At 50.2% G+C, this 12434-nt stretch overlaps 1 protein-coding gene across 2 annotated transcripts in view; it reads right to left on the bottom strand.

Moving 5' to 3' along the window:
- LOC136300898 (protein CEPU-1) overlaps positions 1 to 12434 on the bottom strand; it is a 356401-nt gene that overhangs the window by 240278 nt on the left and 103689 nt on the right. Inside the window, exon 1 of one of the 2 annotated variants that reach the window (XM_066203606.1) lies at positions 1863 to 1884. The exons of the other annotated variant lie outside the window; for it this stretch is intronic. Within the exon in view, the coding sequence (XP_066059703.1) occupies positions 1863 to 1869 (7 nt within the window). The 5' untranslated portion in view covers positions 1870 to 1884. Of the gene's footprint in view, positions 1 to 1862; positions 1885 to 12434 lie in introns of those variants that run through there. 2 annotated transcript variants of the gene reach the window in all.

Here is a 12434-nt window from a genome sequence, read left to right as displayed (position 1 = left end):
AAACCTTAATGAGAATAGGGACCGGAGCTTCCCCAGCGAGTCTCGTAACCTCTGAACGAGGGAGCCACTTGGATTCCTAATTAATAAACACCTACAGGTACACAAGGCAGAGAGCTCCGAGCAGGGCCCAGCCCTGCACCCCACATCTGCCGACATCCTTCCTGAGGCGCTGCAACTTCAAATTCTCCAGGCAAAAAAAAAAAAAAAAAAAAAAAAAAAAAAAAAAAAAAAAAAAAAAAAAAAGCAGGATTGATTCCCAGGCGGCTGCTCTGAGTCCTCAGCTACTGGATTAAAACACAGTTATCACCACTCCATTGCTTCCGTCAATCTAGACCCGATTTTTTTTTCCCCCCTCCTGCAGTTGAGCATTTTGATTAATTCAAATCACATCGCTCGCAGACAAGTCACAGGGATTTACTATCCACTGCAAAACAGATGTACAGGTGGACTAAGGCTCCTCCACGTCCAAAGACGCAGGTTTGAGCTGCTCTGGCATACAGAAAACCACCTTAACCTTAAACTCAGCACGGGGGAGCCTTGGGGAGCCAGGCTAAGCCGGAGCATTCCCATCCATCTCTTCAAACAAGCCCCGCAAAACAAATGTCACAACAAAAGGGATGTAGGACTGCGGAGCGTGCAGCCCCCTCCAGCCTGGAGGAGATGCTCCGAGGCATCCTGAAATGCAGGGTTTGATGGATGGAGGAGGGATGCCGGCAGCGCAGGGACGGGCTTTAAACTTTATGTTGGAAAAATGTCAATTTTTCCATCCTGCAACACAGAATATGGCTCTGGTTCAGCCTGACCAATTAAATTAAACCTGTTAGCAACTCCTCTGTTATCATTTCCAGTTGAGTTGGTGGAGCAGCAGCTATTTTTACCTCGACAGACACCCCCTAAGGTGCTTCTCACCACCGAGTCAACAATGCTCCTACAAAACAGGGAAAATTTAAAATTACCCATCCCACAGAGGAAACCAAGCCCCAGAGAGGAGAATTTGACAACATCTATGGCAGAGCAAGAAAGGAAAATCAGGTTTCCTGAGCCCCCACCAAGGACTGGGCCACCCTCACTCTCCAAACCAATGAAACCCCCAAAAATGGACACACTTAAACAGGCTTAACCCTCCATTAAATCAGTTCAGTCTCACTTGGTAATTTACTGTTGCAAGCAAAATCAATTTTAGCAAAGGTTAAACTAGTTCTGTCTGTATTAGGAGTTTGCACCACTTAAAATAAATTGATTTAAAATCAATTCACTTGATTTTGTGCAAATTTCTGATACAAGCAAAGGCATTGCTTAGCTCAGTTCGAGTTTTGGGCAGTTGCTTGCTTTACTTCCTTGTTGGTGATTTCCCAAAAGGTGTCAAATGCCAAATTTGGATGACAATTTTAAGGAATGATGAAATGTCCATAGTTAACCTAGCTTTAAATAGTGATTATTTGTTATAAAATCATGATACACCTCCAAGAGGAAGCAGTATTGTCCCAAGTTTTCTGGGCACCACAGAAGATTTTCCTGCTTTTCCCAAGCAACCAAAGGGGAATCAATACACAAAAAAAAGCTTTTCATTTTTCTGTTCCCCATCCTGGGCTGCTGCCCTGCCCTCTCCTCTTTGGTGGTCCAGGCTTAGATCATGAGCGTGTCCCGGTGTGGTTTCAAACATCTTTAGCTTGATGAGGACTTAATAATAACCCATCTCTTCAATTCCTCCAAAGACATCTCCGAAATGAGGCCATGAAAGCACCCTATTGACTGCCTGTCCCATCACAGGGTGGAAAAAGGAATAAAAATAGCTCCAGATCAGTGCAAGGAAAAAAAAAAAACAACACCAAAGTCCCCTCCCTTTGTCAAGCAGAACTGACCTCTCATCCCACGAAGAATAACCCCCAGCAGACTGCCAAAAGCTTGGAAGAAGCAGGGAACCATTTGATTTTTCACCCCCGTGGGCTGCATAAAACGGGGAGGCAGGACCTTTTGTGTGCAGCATCATCATCTCTAAGCCAAAAATCCCCGGAGCGTGAGGAGCCACGGATGGGCTGGGGGAGACACAGCAAGGCAAGGGCTTGGACTGCAGTGCCAAGGGCAGGATGGCAGGAGGGTGGAGGAGTCACCCAGAGCTGGGCTAGGAGAGCTCTGGGCTCATCCCAAGTGACCTGTGGCCTGGATTATTCCCCAGTGCTGTGGGGCTGATATTTCTGGGCCTAAGAGATTTCAGCCTGCTGGCAGCTGCTAACTTTTTCCCCAAGGAAAAATTTCTCAACAAAGCTTCTTCTCCAAACAACTTTGGCAAACAACTCTCCTTTCTCAAAACAATCTTTCTCCAGGTGGTGTTTTGCTGTTTCTACCAACGGCATTAGAGAGGTGTCGTTCCTACTCACCAACCATGTTAAGTCTGAATGGGAACACCTTATAAAAGATAGTAAGAACTAGACAATAAAAGCCTTTTTTCCATGCTCTTTGCCTTCTGAAATATTTGGAGTCCCATCTTTCTTTCATGTCCTGCACATTGCTATCCCCTGGGAACTGCAGGAAGCACCTTGGCAAAGGTTTCTCCCCCAGCCCACACTGTGCCAAATGACGTGATTCCCTGGAACAGTTCATTCTTCCTGAAGTCTGCTAAACTCTCAGCTCCCTAATGCCTTGGGGCAGGAGGTGTCACAGGGCAATTGCATCCCTACTAAAATTTTATCGTGGGTATAAAATTCCCCTGCATCAGCCTTAATTTTGTCCATTTTCAATTCCACAGGACATTCCTTGGATGCTGAATTAAATGAGAGCCAGGAGCAACTGCAGCTCAGCTCCCCTCCAGCACCAACCCTCCTGTGAGAGGAGTTGTGCTGCCCAGGGAAGCCTCATCCCTGGAAATGTCCAAGGCCAGGTTGGATGGGGCTTGGAGAAACCTGAGATAGTGGAAGGTGTCCCCGCCCATGGCAGGGGAATGAGGTGAGCTCTAAGGTCCCCCTCAACCCCAACCATCCTGGAATTTTATGAGCCTGTTCACACTGAAAAACACTTCAGAGAAGAACTGAACTGTTTGGCAAACAAGACCCTGATCCCAGTGTGCTGGTCCTCTAAATCCTTCCACCTCTCCCATCCCCAGGCATTCCAAACAGAATTATTTGCAGGTTCTATATATTTTACAGCCGAGGATGCAGGGAGTGATGTGCAGAGATTGGTTTTTCTTTCCCAGCTCTAAAAGATGCAGAGGAAAAGGATCAGAGGGGAAGGGAGAGGATTTGTGGATTTGGAGGAGGGAGCTGAGGAGAGGACAAGGTTGGAAATTTCCTCCTGGCAGCCTCTTTCAAGAAGAGTATTAGAATTTATTTTCAATTATACACAAGAATAAGCTGTCTGCAGTATAGTTAACTTTCAATTTCAACCAATTTTCGACACATTCAATCACAGATGCCTCAGTGATTAAGAATCTATGTTGCAAAACAATTCCCACTTTGCAACAATGCAATCAAACAGATCTACAACTCATAACCCATTATCCAAGAGTTTTTCAGTTCATTGGGGAAGTGAAATGGGATTCACCAAGCATGCCCCTTTTTTACCCAGTGAGCCCCGAAGCTCATTTGCAAACAGAGCTGTGACTCCAAACAACCCACATGGGGATGGGGGGTTTTTTTTGTGGTTTGTGTTGCTTTTCCTCCCTCTCCGGAGATGTTGAAGTACAAGGCTGGGATGCAGGAGGCTGCTGGAGAAGCTTGGAGCTGGATGGGAAGGCAGTGGGGGCTGGAGGTGGGCTCTCCATCACCCACAAGGATGAAAGAATGGGAAAGGCTTTGGAAAAGCTGCTTCATTTGGAACTGGCCGCTTTTTCCCCACCTTTTTTTAATCTTAGAACAATGCTGCGACCGACAGTGACACGCAACAGGTCACAGCCAGCAGCGGGCTGGACCCCTCCCCACGCTGGGCTTGGAGATGCCCCCTGCCTTCCCCCACCATGCTGCTGCTCCTGGGAAGGAGAGGAGCTCCCGCAGGATTTGTGGGGTTTTGGTGGCTACAGGAAGTCTCCTGCCCCCGCAGCCCCGGGAAGCACCAGATAAACTGAGTCTCTGCCTGGTGAGCACACTGATGCCTTGTTGGGACTGCCTAAAAACAGAGGGCAGACAAAATTAAAGGAATAAAAATTAGTTCTGTTTATTGAAGGGCCTTCAGGTACATTTAGGGCAGACAAAGTCCCCCAGGGGCTGCACCCAAAATGGACAATGAGCACGGCTTTGCACACTTTGATAAATTTACACATTGGGGGTTCATCTTCCAATTCCAGCTCCAGCTAATGAAGTCATTTACTCCAAGTTTGCTGCCCCCAACTCACTTTTGTTTCCATCTCTGGGGCCTGAGGCAGTGAGGTGTCCTTGACTGCCAGGCCTGGAGAGGAATTGTTGTGTCTGCCCAAACTGGGAAAACAGTAGCTATATGTATATATATATGTATATATACACACATAACTCATAACATATATATATATATATATATATATATATATATATATATATATATATATATAAAACTGTACATGGAGTTTAGAGTTATACACTAAAGAATTGCGGGATTATAAAAATGTAAAAAACATAAAATCCCAAATCCTAAGGCATCAATGCCACAGGGGCCACGACCCCAAACCCAAGATGTTTCCTCCCCAGAGACTATTTTGAGTAGATAAATACGATTCGGAGCTGCACAGACCCCCCCACTCCAACCCTGAGGAGCAGAGCAGCCAATTATTGCTGCTCCTGGAGGTGCCTCTGTGTCCATCTGCAATTCCATGCACGGAGCACGATCGTCCAGCCCCGCTCACAGGGACCTCTCCAAAGGCCATCGGATCCCTCTGGGAAGGGACACATCACAGCTGAAGATGCTGGGAATAGAAGGGCTCAGGCTGATGGGAGAGGAGGAGGAGGATTTTAAAGCTCGCTAAGCCTGGAGGAGAGGCAATAAAGCAGCTGAAGGAAATTACTTTCCTGGGTAAAGTGTCGTTTTGTCAAGACCAAAGTTCTCCCTGGGAACGAGTTGATTTTGAGTAAAAACCATCAGGAACGAAAAAAAAAAAGAACTGTGAGGGACCAGGTGTTTGAATGACACACTTTGGAAAGGCAAAGTGGAAGTGCCACAAAACAGCTGCACAGCCCTCAGATTGCCTCCCTGTGCTCTTACACTCCGTGGAAAGTGCACTGAGGATGCCTCAAATCCCCTCTTCTGCCCTGGTTTGGGGCAGCAGGCGGGGATGGGATCCATGGAAACAGATGGATGTACCCACTGAGGGACACCCCCGGCAGAAGTTGGGCTCCCCATCCCAGGGGACCCCAGGTGCACCCCCTGCACTGGCACCGGCTCCTCTCTCCCTTGGATGCCGACAAATAACAATTTCAAACTGGGGAAGACACCTGGGAGAGCCGAGGCACTTGTGCTACAAGATAATTAGAGATTATTATAATCGAAATTTCATTGCCACATCAAACTGTGTCTTTTAGCATTAATTAATCTCCTCTCCCAGCCTCTGAGCACTCCCGGCTCCCGCGCTGTAGGACAGCAGCCTGTCAAACACACCAAAGACTTGCATCTCATTACCTTACCAGAGGGGGTGAGCGGGGAGCTGGGGAGCAGCACTGACACATTCCCCAGCACAGCCAGGGACCTGAGGACGCCTGCAAAGCCGCTCCTTGCATTGCAAACTTGGCAAACAAGGCACGTGAGGGACCTTCATCCCCTCACCTCACCCTCCTTCCTCTACCTCTCGCCCCTCCTCCATAGAACAGCCTGCAACGATGCTGCTTTGTCCCACTGCACTGCATGACCTTGAATAAACCATAAATGAGGATGGATGACACCCTTGCAAGGCATGGAGTGCTCATCCCTTGGCTCCTAGGAGTCGGTGCAGCCATGCTGCTGTCCCGGTTACGGTGTAAAAATTCCTGTTTAATATCCCGTTCCCAGCCTGGTGATTGAGACTTCCCTCTTTCAGGAGGTTTGGGGAAGGTGTGAGGCTAAATCCAGTTTTCTACATGAGGTTCACAGCGGCTGCTGCATGACACCAGGCAAGACTGACCTTGAATCACCGAAGAAGCGGAGGGAAGCTGGACCCAGCTAAGGGCAAATCCAGACCGTTTTTAAAAGCTCTCAGCACCTCTGAAAAAACCCAAAACAAACAGAAATCCACCTGCAAGGGGACACAGGAACACACTGCATCCCTTCTAGCAGCAGCTGAAGGAATTTGGCACCCCCAGCCCCCTCCCGAAACCTGGCCAGGGCTGTGTATATATCGGTGCTATGCATGAGGTGCTGTATGTTCTAGTCATTGATTCTCCACTCCTTCCATAGCTCAGCTGAAAATAAATATCCTCTCCCTTGTTTCCACCTCTCCACTCCCCCTTTCCCCATTATTGGCTTTCTGACGGAAGGCTTTAATTTATTCCCCCTGCCATATCTTTGTGCCGCTGTTTTCCAGCGCTTTACACCATATATTACCCACCGTCCTGTGTCATTTAACTCCACAAAGCACTCTGAGATACAGTTTGCTTGAAGGATGCTGGAGCCATTAATCCTGATTCCACAGCCCTGCGGAATGCCCGTGGCATCGCCACTGTGCACACGCACACACAGCTGCTTTTACAGCCAGATCTCCACTGAAACCCACCCCCAGCCCTAATTTAACGCCAAGTCGGTAAAATCAAACCCCTGCTGACCACTCGTGGCTTCTCCCCATTCCTATTGTCCAGGCAGAACCTCGTGGGTGCCAATGGTCCCAGCTCCAGGGGAGTGTGGTCAGCAGCCAGATCAAGGCAAGCAGAAACCAGCATGGGGAGGGGAATACCTCCCCATTCCAGTCTCCTTCGTCCCGGAAAATGGGACAATGAGATGATGAAAAACACATCAAGCACAGCAGATCCTCTCCTCGGAGCCGCTCCGCGCCACGCTGCCTGCAAATTGCTCACCAGAGGGAGAGCTTTGATGAAAAATAGAAAGGGGGGAAAAAAAGGAAAGAAAAAAAACCTTTAACGGAACGAAAAAAAAATGTCATTTGTTTTATTTATTTATCGGAATATTTCCGTGTGGGGAGAGGAGGGCGGGCATGATTATTCATGGGATTCCGCACGGCGGGCTCCGCGGGGAAACGCCGCCGCCGTCGCGCTCGCATCCCCACGCCGCCTGACACGTCGTGAGGGTGTATTAATTGTGCCAGAGCGAGAGAGATGAGAGAGCCCCTGTCTCAGAGAGCTGCGAGCCCAACACAGCACCGTCCCACCTCTGCAAGGCCGGGAATGAGCAACTCCAGCTGCAGGACGCAGTCACTGAGCTCTACAGCTATCCCGGCCAGAAAAGGGAAACCAATCCCAACCCAAACCCTCGTGCTCCTGCCTAGGGCTCAGAATGAGCGTTGACTTGATTTAAAATCGTGTCTGTCCTCAGTGTCACTGACACAACAGCAATCTGTGCCTTCATGGCATCTTCTACATGCCTCCAGAATCGCAGAATCATGGAATGGTTTGGGCTGGAAGGGACCTTAAAATCTCATTCCACCCCTTTCCACAGGCAGGGACACTTTCCACTGAATCAGGGGGAACTGATCTCAGCAGGAAGGATATTTTCCTGCTGTTATTTTGCTGATGGGGAAACTGAGGCTGGTATTCCCCAGGCCAAGTAGTGCTGAAGCAGCAGAGCTGTGGCTCCTGCCTGCTCCTCCTCTCCCAGACCTCTCTGGAGATGCTGCATTTCAATCACTCCTGGTCTTTCTGCTGCACGCACGGGGATTTTAACAGCCTTCCACTGGCACAGTGACGGAGCTGTGAGGTTTGTGGGGAGAGCTGATATCTTTCACTGGAGCAGCTGAGGCAGGTGGGAAAAGCTGTTTTTATGCTGAAAACCCAGATCTGATTGAGCTCTGATGAAGGGATGCTGCATTTGTCCACCTCCTCTGGCAGCCTAATAAAAACCTCGCTCCCACCAACTTTTTCAAACAAGGGAGCAGCAGACAGCTGCCGGCCCCCACCTCCTGCATTCAAACATCCACAAAACCCCTGGGGACATGCAAATATCTCCATGATTTCCCAGAAACCTCACAAGCAAGAAACTATTGCAAGGCCCTGAACAACGGGATGACCTGAAATTCCTACTTGGATTCAAGCAAAACACTCACAAGTCGCTTTTTTTGGAGCTGGTGGGGATCAGTTTTTTGAATTAGTGGGAGAAAAGGAGTTGTTTTGGAAGCCACAAGCACTTTGTTGCCATTACTGAAGCCAAAATAATGGCCCACCTGGAGACACACTCCCCTGCACACTGCTCAGCGTTCCTGGGAAGAGGAAGGGAAGAAGTCTGAAGAGAGTTGGTTTTGCGGTTTAGTTGTTTGGGTATTTTTTTAAAAAAAATTCACTATAATTTAAAGGCCAAAGCTCTAACGAGTGCACAAGGGCAAGAGGCGACAAATGCCTCGGTGAAAAATACAAAATTACCATTTTAATGGATGAGTGTTGACTCCCTGGCTCTCCCCGGGGATGCCTGTTTGATTTCCTCAGCTTGTTAGCACAAGGATTTGACACAAGCGATTAATGCTGAGTTCATTAAGGGGGGGTGAGTGCTTTTTCTCTTTTCCACTGGATTCAGCAGGGGGAAAAAGGCTGGGGGGAAAAGCAGGGGATCAGTGGGAGGGAGCTCCTGCCCCTGAGGATGCAGAGAATGGAAGCAGCTCATCACACCAGTGCCCAACAGCATCAGTCTTAGAAACACTGCTCATTTCGGGGCTCAAGCTTCAAATCTCTGCCCTCTGCATCCTCACATGCCAGGGATGGGAGGAATTGCCCTCCACCATCACAGCAGAGACCAGCTTTGATCCCAAAGCCTGAAAACAACCCACCACCATATTCCCTGGCAAGATCCCAGCTCTGCAGAGGGGAGAAACTGAGACAGAGCTCTGGGAAGGGCTGACCTTGCCCACGGGCACCTGGGGCCACTGCTGGAGCGGAGTCACCAGTCACAGGGACACACATCTGGCCCTTGTCAGAAGGGCAAGGCAGGCACCGTGCCTGCAGCTCTGCCAGCCCAGGCTGTGCCTGCAGAGGGATGGATAGAGAGGGATGGATGCACAGGGATGGACAGAGAGGGATGGATGCAGAGGGATGGATGCAGAGGGCTGGATGCAGAGGGATCGATGGGCTGCATCCAGCCCTGCTCTTCCCACAGGCACTCATGGCACCAGCTGCTGTCCCCAGCCACGAATGTCTGTCCAAAGGGGAAAATCAGCATCCTGTAGGGGGATGGCAGAGCAGTGCCATGCAGAGCCAGAGCCCGTGCCAGGCCTGTGCCACGGCTCCATCTGACACTGCAAGGTCAGCTCCTGAACCCTTCCCACCAGCCATGGCACCTCAGCTCCCAGGGGAAGCTCCCTCTGGCACAGCTGGGAGCTTTCAGAGCCTTTGGAGAGAAAGAGCAAGCAGGGTTGAATCCCCCTTTCCCAGGGGACATTTGGAGAGCCAGGGCTGCCTGCCCTGAGCCAGCAGCTCTTGGCAGCCCAGCTGCCTGCTTCCCCCTTCATTCTGATAAAGTCCCTGCTCAGCAAGAGCAGTTTGTTCAGGTTTTTTTTGTTGAGGAAGCACAAGCAGAGGTGGAAGGTTAAGTCCACTCCGGTGCTCTTTGCTAGCTCTCTGGCCGATTTGGCAGATGAATTCCTGCACAACAGGCAGCTTTGAGGAATGAATGCAGCTGGCGCTGGCTGGCTGTGCCCTGTCCTCTCCCCCTGAGCTGAACACAAGGCTGGTGAGCTGCAGAACTATGAGCTCCCCTTTCCTGTCCCCCCAGGAGCCCCCCGCCCATCACTGATGCTCCCACAATTTAACCAAGGGATGTAGGTCCACTGTTTCCCAGCTCTGCACCAGCGAGAAGCAGCAAGGCAGTCATGGGGAAGAAGTGGCTGCAACTAAAAAGGACTTACTGTTCCTTTTCCTTTTAAAAATAAAGCCCTTCCTCATTTCTCTGGCTCCTTCCCATCAATCCTCTCTCCTCAGGGTTTTTGGCTAAGTGCCGCTCCCCAGGCACGGGGCTGTGATTTTATATCCATCACCTGGGGCGGGGAGCAGGGAGGATGTTCCCAGTCACAGCTGTGTCCTGCCACATCAGCTCATGTCATCGGCCACTGCTCAACTATCATCAGCTTCCCGCAGAATTCCCTCCCCTGTATTCCCCAGATGCCCACAGATCTCTCCAGGTCCTCGAAGGGGGCACAAAGACGTCACTGGCTGCAGTGATTCCTGGTTTCTCTCCCGGCTGGAGAGGCTTTTATTTTAGACAGGCAATTACTTTGTGCTGCACTCTGTGTTTTGCAGCACTCTGCCGGTTTGGGCTGGGCTGGAGCTTGCGGCTGGGGTTAAACCGTGGCAGGCAGGGGATGAACACACTGCCAGACCTGGGATATCCAGGAACACCACTGACCTGCTCATCCCCAAGCAGCCCTGATCTGTCAGTTTACAGACTCCCCTCTGCAAGGGTCTGTGTCCTCCTTTCTCCACACAAGGATGGCACAAGCTGTGGTGCTGGGATGGGCTGGTTTAAGGAGGGAGGAATCCCTCACCCTGCACCTGGACACAACACGGATCCCCAGGGAAAGCAGAGGAGGGAGCGTCTGACAGAACTCCCATGATCCTGTGACTAACGAGAAAAGCCAGGATGGAGAGGGACAAGGATCACACCGGGGATGCAATCAGGAGCCCCAGCACAAAGATCAGCTCTGCTGGGAGAATGTGGGAAAACAGCTAAGAAGCAAGACTCAAAGTACTGCTGAACTCATGACAGAAGTAGATGTGCTAGAGGGCCACAAGCCCTAGCAAGTCGAGGCAGGACCCTGAAGGAGGAAGAAATAGTGGTGGATGTATGTATGTAAGACAGTACAGGCCTGTACAGGTCTGTGCTAGCCCACAGTCAAGGCATAGCCAAGCAAAGTTAAGCTTAGTTAAGCCACGTCACTAAGTAACATAGATATTGTTGTTATGGTTGTTATTGTTTAGGCTGGTAGTTATTTTTAGCTCGTGCTTGAAAGGTCTGTAAACCAGCCGTGGTGTGTTCAATGAAATTGGCTTCATGACGCAAACCATGGAGACCTTGTCTCTTCAATCGCCCGACAGAGCACCAGGATCTGAGCCAGAACATTGACTGCATCGGGAGCCAGGCTGGGCAGAGATGCACAAACCAACCTGGAGCAACCTGCTCTAGTGGGAGGTGTCCCTGCTCATGGCAGGGGGTGGGTCCGAGATGAGCTTTAAGGTCCCTCCCAACCCAAACCATTCTGGGGTTCTATGAAACACCCATTTTGTCCTCAGCTCTGCCCAAAACTCACTAACAAACCCCATGCCCAAGCTCTCCTCGAGCCACAGCTCCCCAGGAGCTGGGTTTGGGGCAAGCTGGCATCCCCAGCCAAGCCCAGAGGGGCAGATCCAGGCTGGCACAGCGGCTCGGATGCAGGAAAGCCCTGATGACAAACGGCATCAGCACCACGACAGCAATTAGCTGCTCTGCGAGGTTAAGACAATGCGAGTCCCGTCCCTGCCAGACAGAAGATGCCAAGGGAACGTGTTCTGAAAGGTTTGGCCTCCTTAGCATCTCTCTGAAGTAATTCCACTTGTAACTCATAAAGCTTCCCCAGCCGACTGCGCGGGGCTTGCCAGCTCCTGGATGAGACAGACATTTGTATGAGATATACAAAGCCATTTAGCTGTTCAAAAGCTATCAGCACTTACATGCAAGGTTGAAGCAGGACAGATTCTGCTGTATTCAGGGCATCAAAGGGGATTATCCGGGAAATGATAACAGATTTTAATTTAGATCCTCCAAGATGGGTATTGGGGCTGGGCAGGGAGAGGTAGAGAAAGAGAAGGGGGGAGGTTATAAGATGGGGGGGGGGGGGAGAAAAGAAAAAATAAATAAGCAAGGAGAGATAGCTGATCACAAAAGTTGTGTCCACGCATTTGCCATGCTGACCACGGAGCTGCCACTGCCAAATTGTCATCCCCGTGCCTGCCCAAACTCCTTTCCCCTAATCCTTCACAATTCCAGGGTGAGCACCAAGCTGCAGCCCCTCCACACCAAATATTGCCATTTTCCTAGGCACAGTGTCTATTCCTGCTCAGAGCTATTTTGTTCCAGGCAGGAGGGGAAGAGGCTGCCCATCAGGCTGTGACTCCGGCTATCAGACAGTCTATCAGCGGCTTCTGGGTACATTAAGTTCTCCTTTGCAGCGAGATCTCGATATTCCTGTCCTCCCAGCCTGATTCTCCATGCAGATTTAAAGAGCTTTACACAGTGAACACCTCTGCATCTCAGACACGCTCGTGTTTATGTATTTTATCTAATTTGAGGGGCAGGGTCTGAGGCTTTCCACACAAGGGATGGATGGATGGATGGATGGATGGATGGATGGATGGATGGATGGAGGGATGGATGGA

This window comes from Chamaea fasciata, unplaced genomic scaffold (assembly GCF_029207755.1).
Source record: "Chamaea fasciata isolate MVZ Bird 193981 ecotype frontalis unplaced genomic scaffold, bChaFas1.0.hap1 SCAF_24, whole genome shotgun sequence".
Lineage (NCBI taxonomy): Eukaryota > Metazoa > Chordata > Aves > Passeriformes > Sylviidae > Chamaea > Chamaea fasciata.
This window is presented reverse-complemented; position numbering and strand designations above follow the sequence as displayed.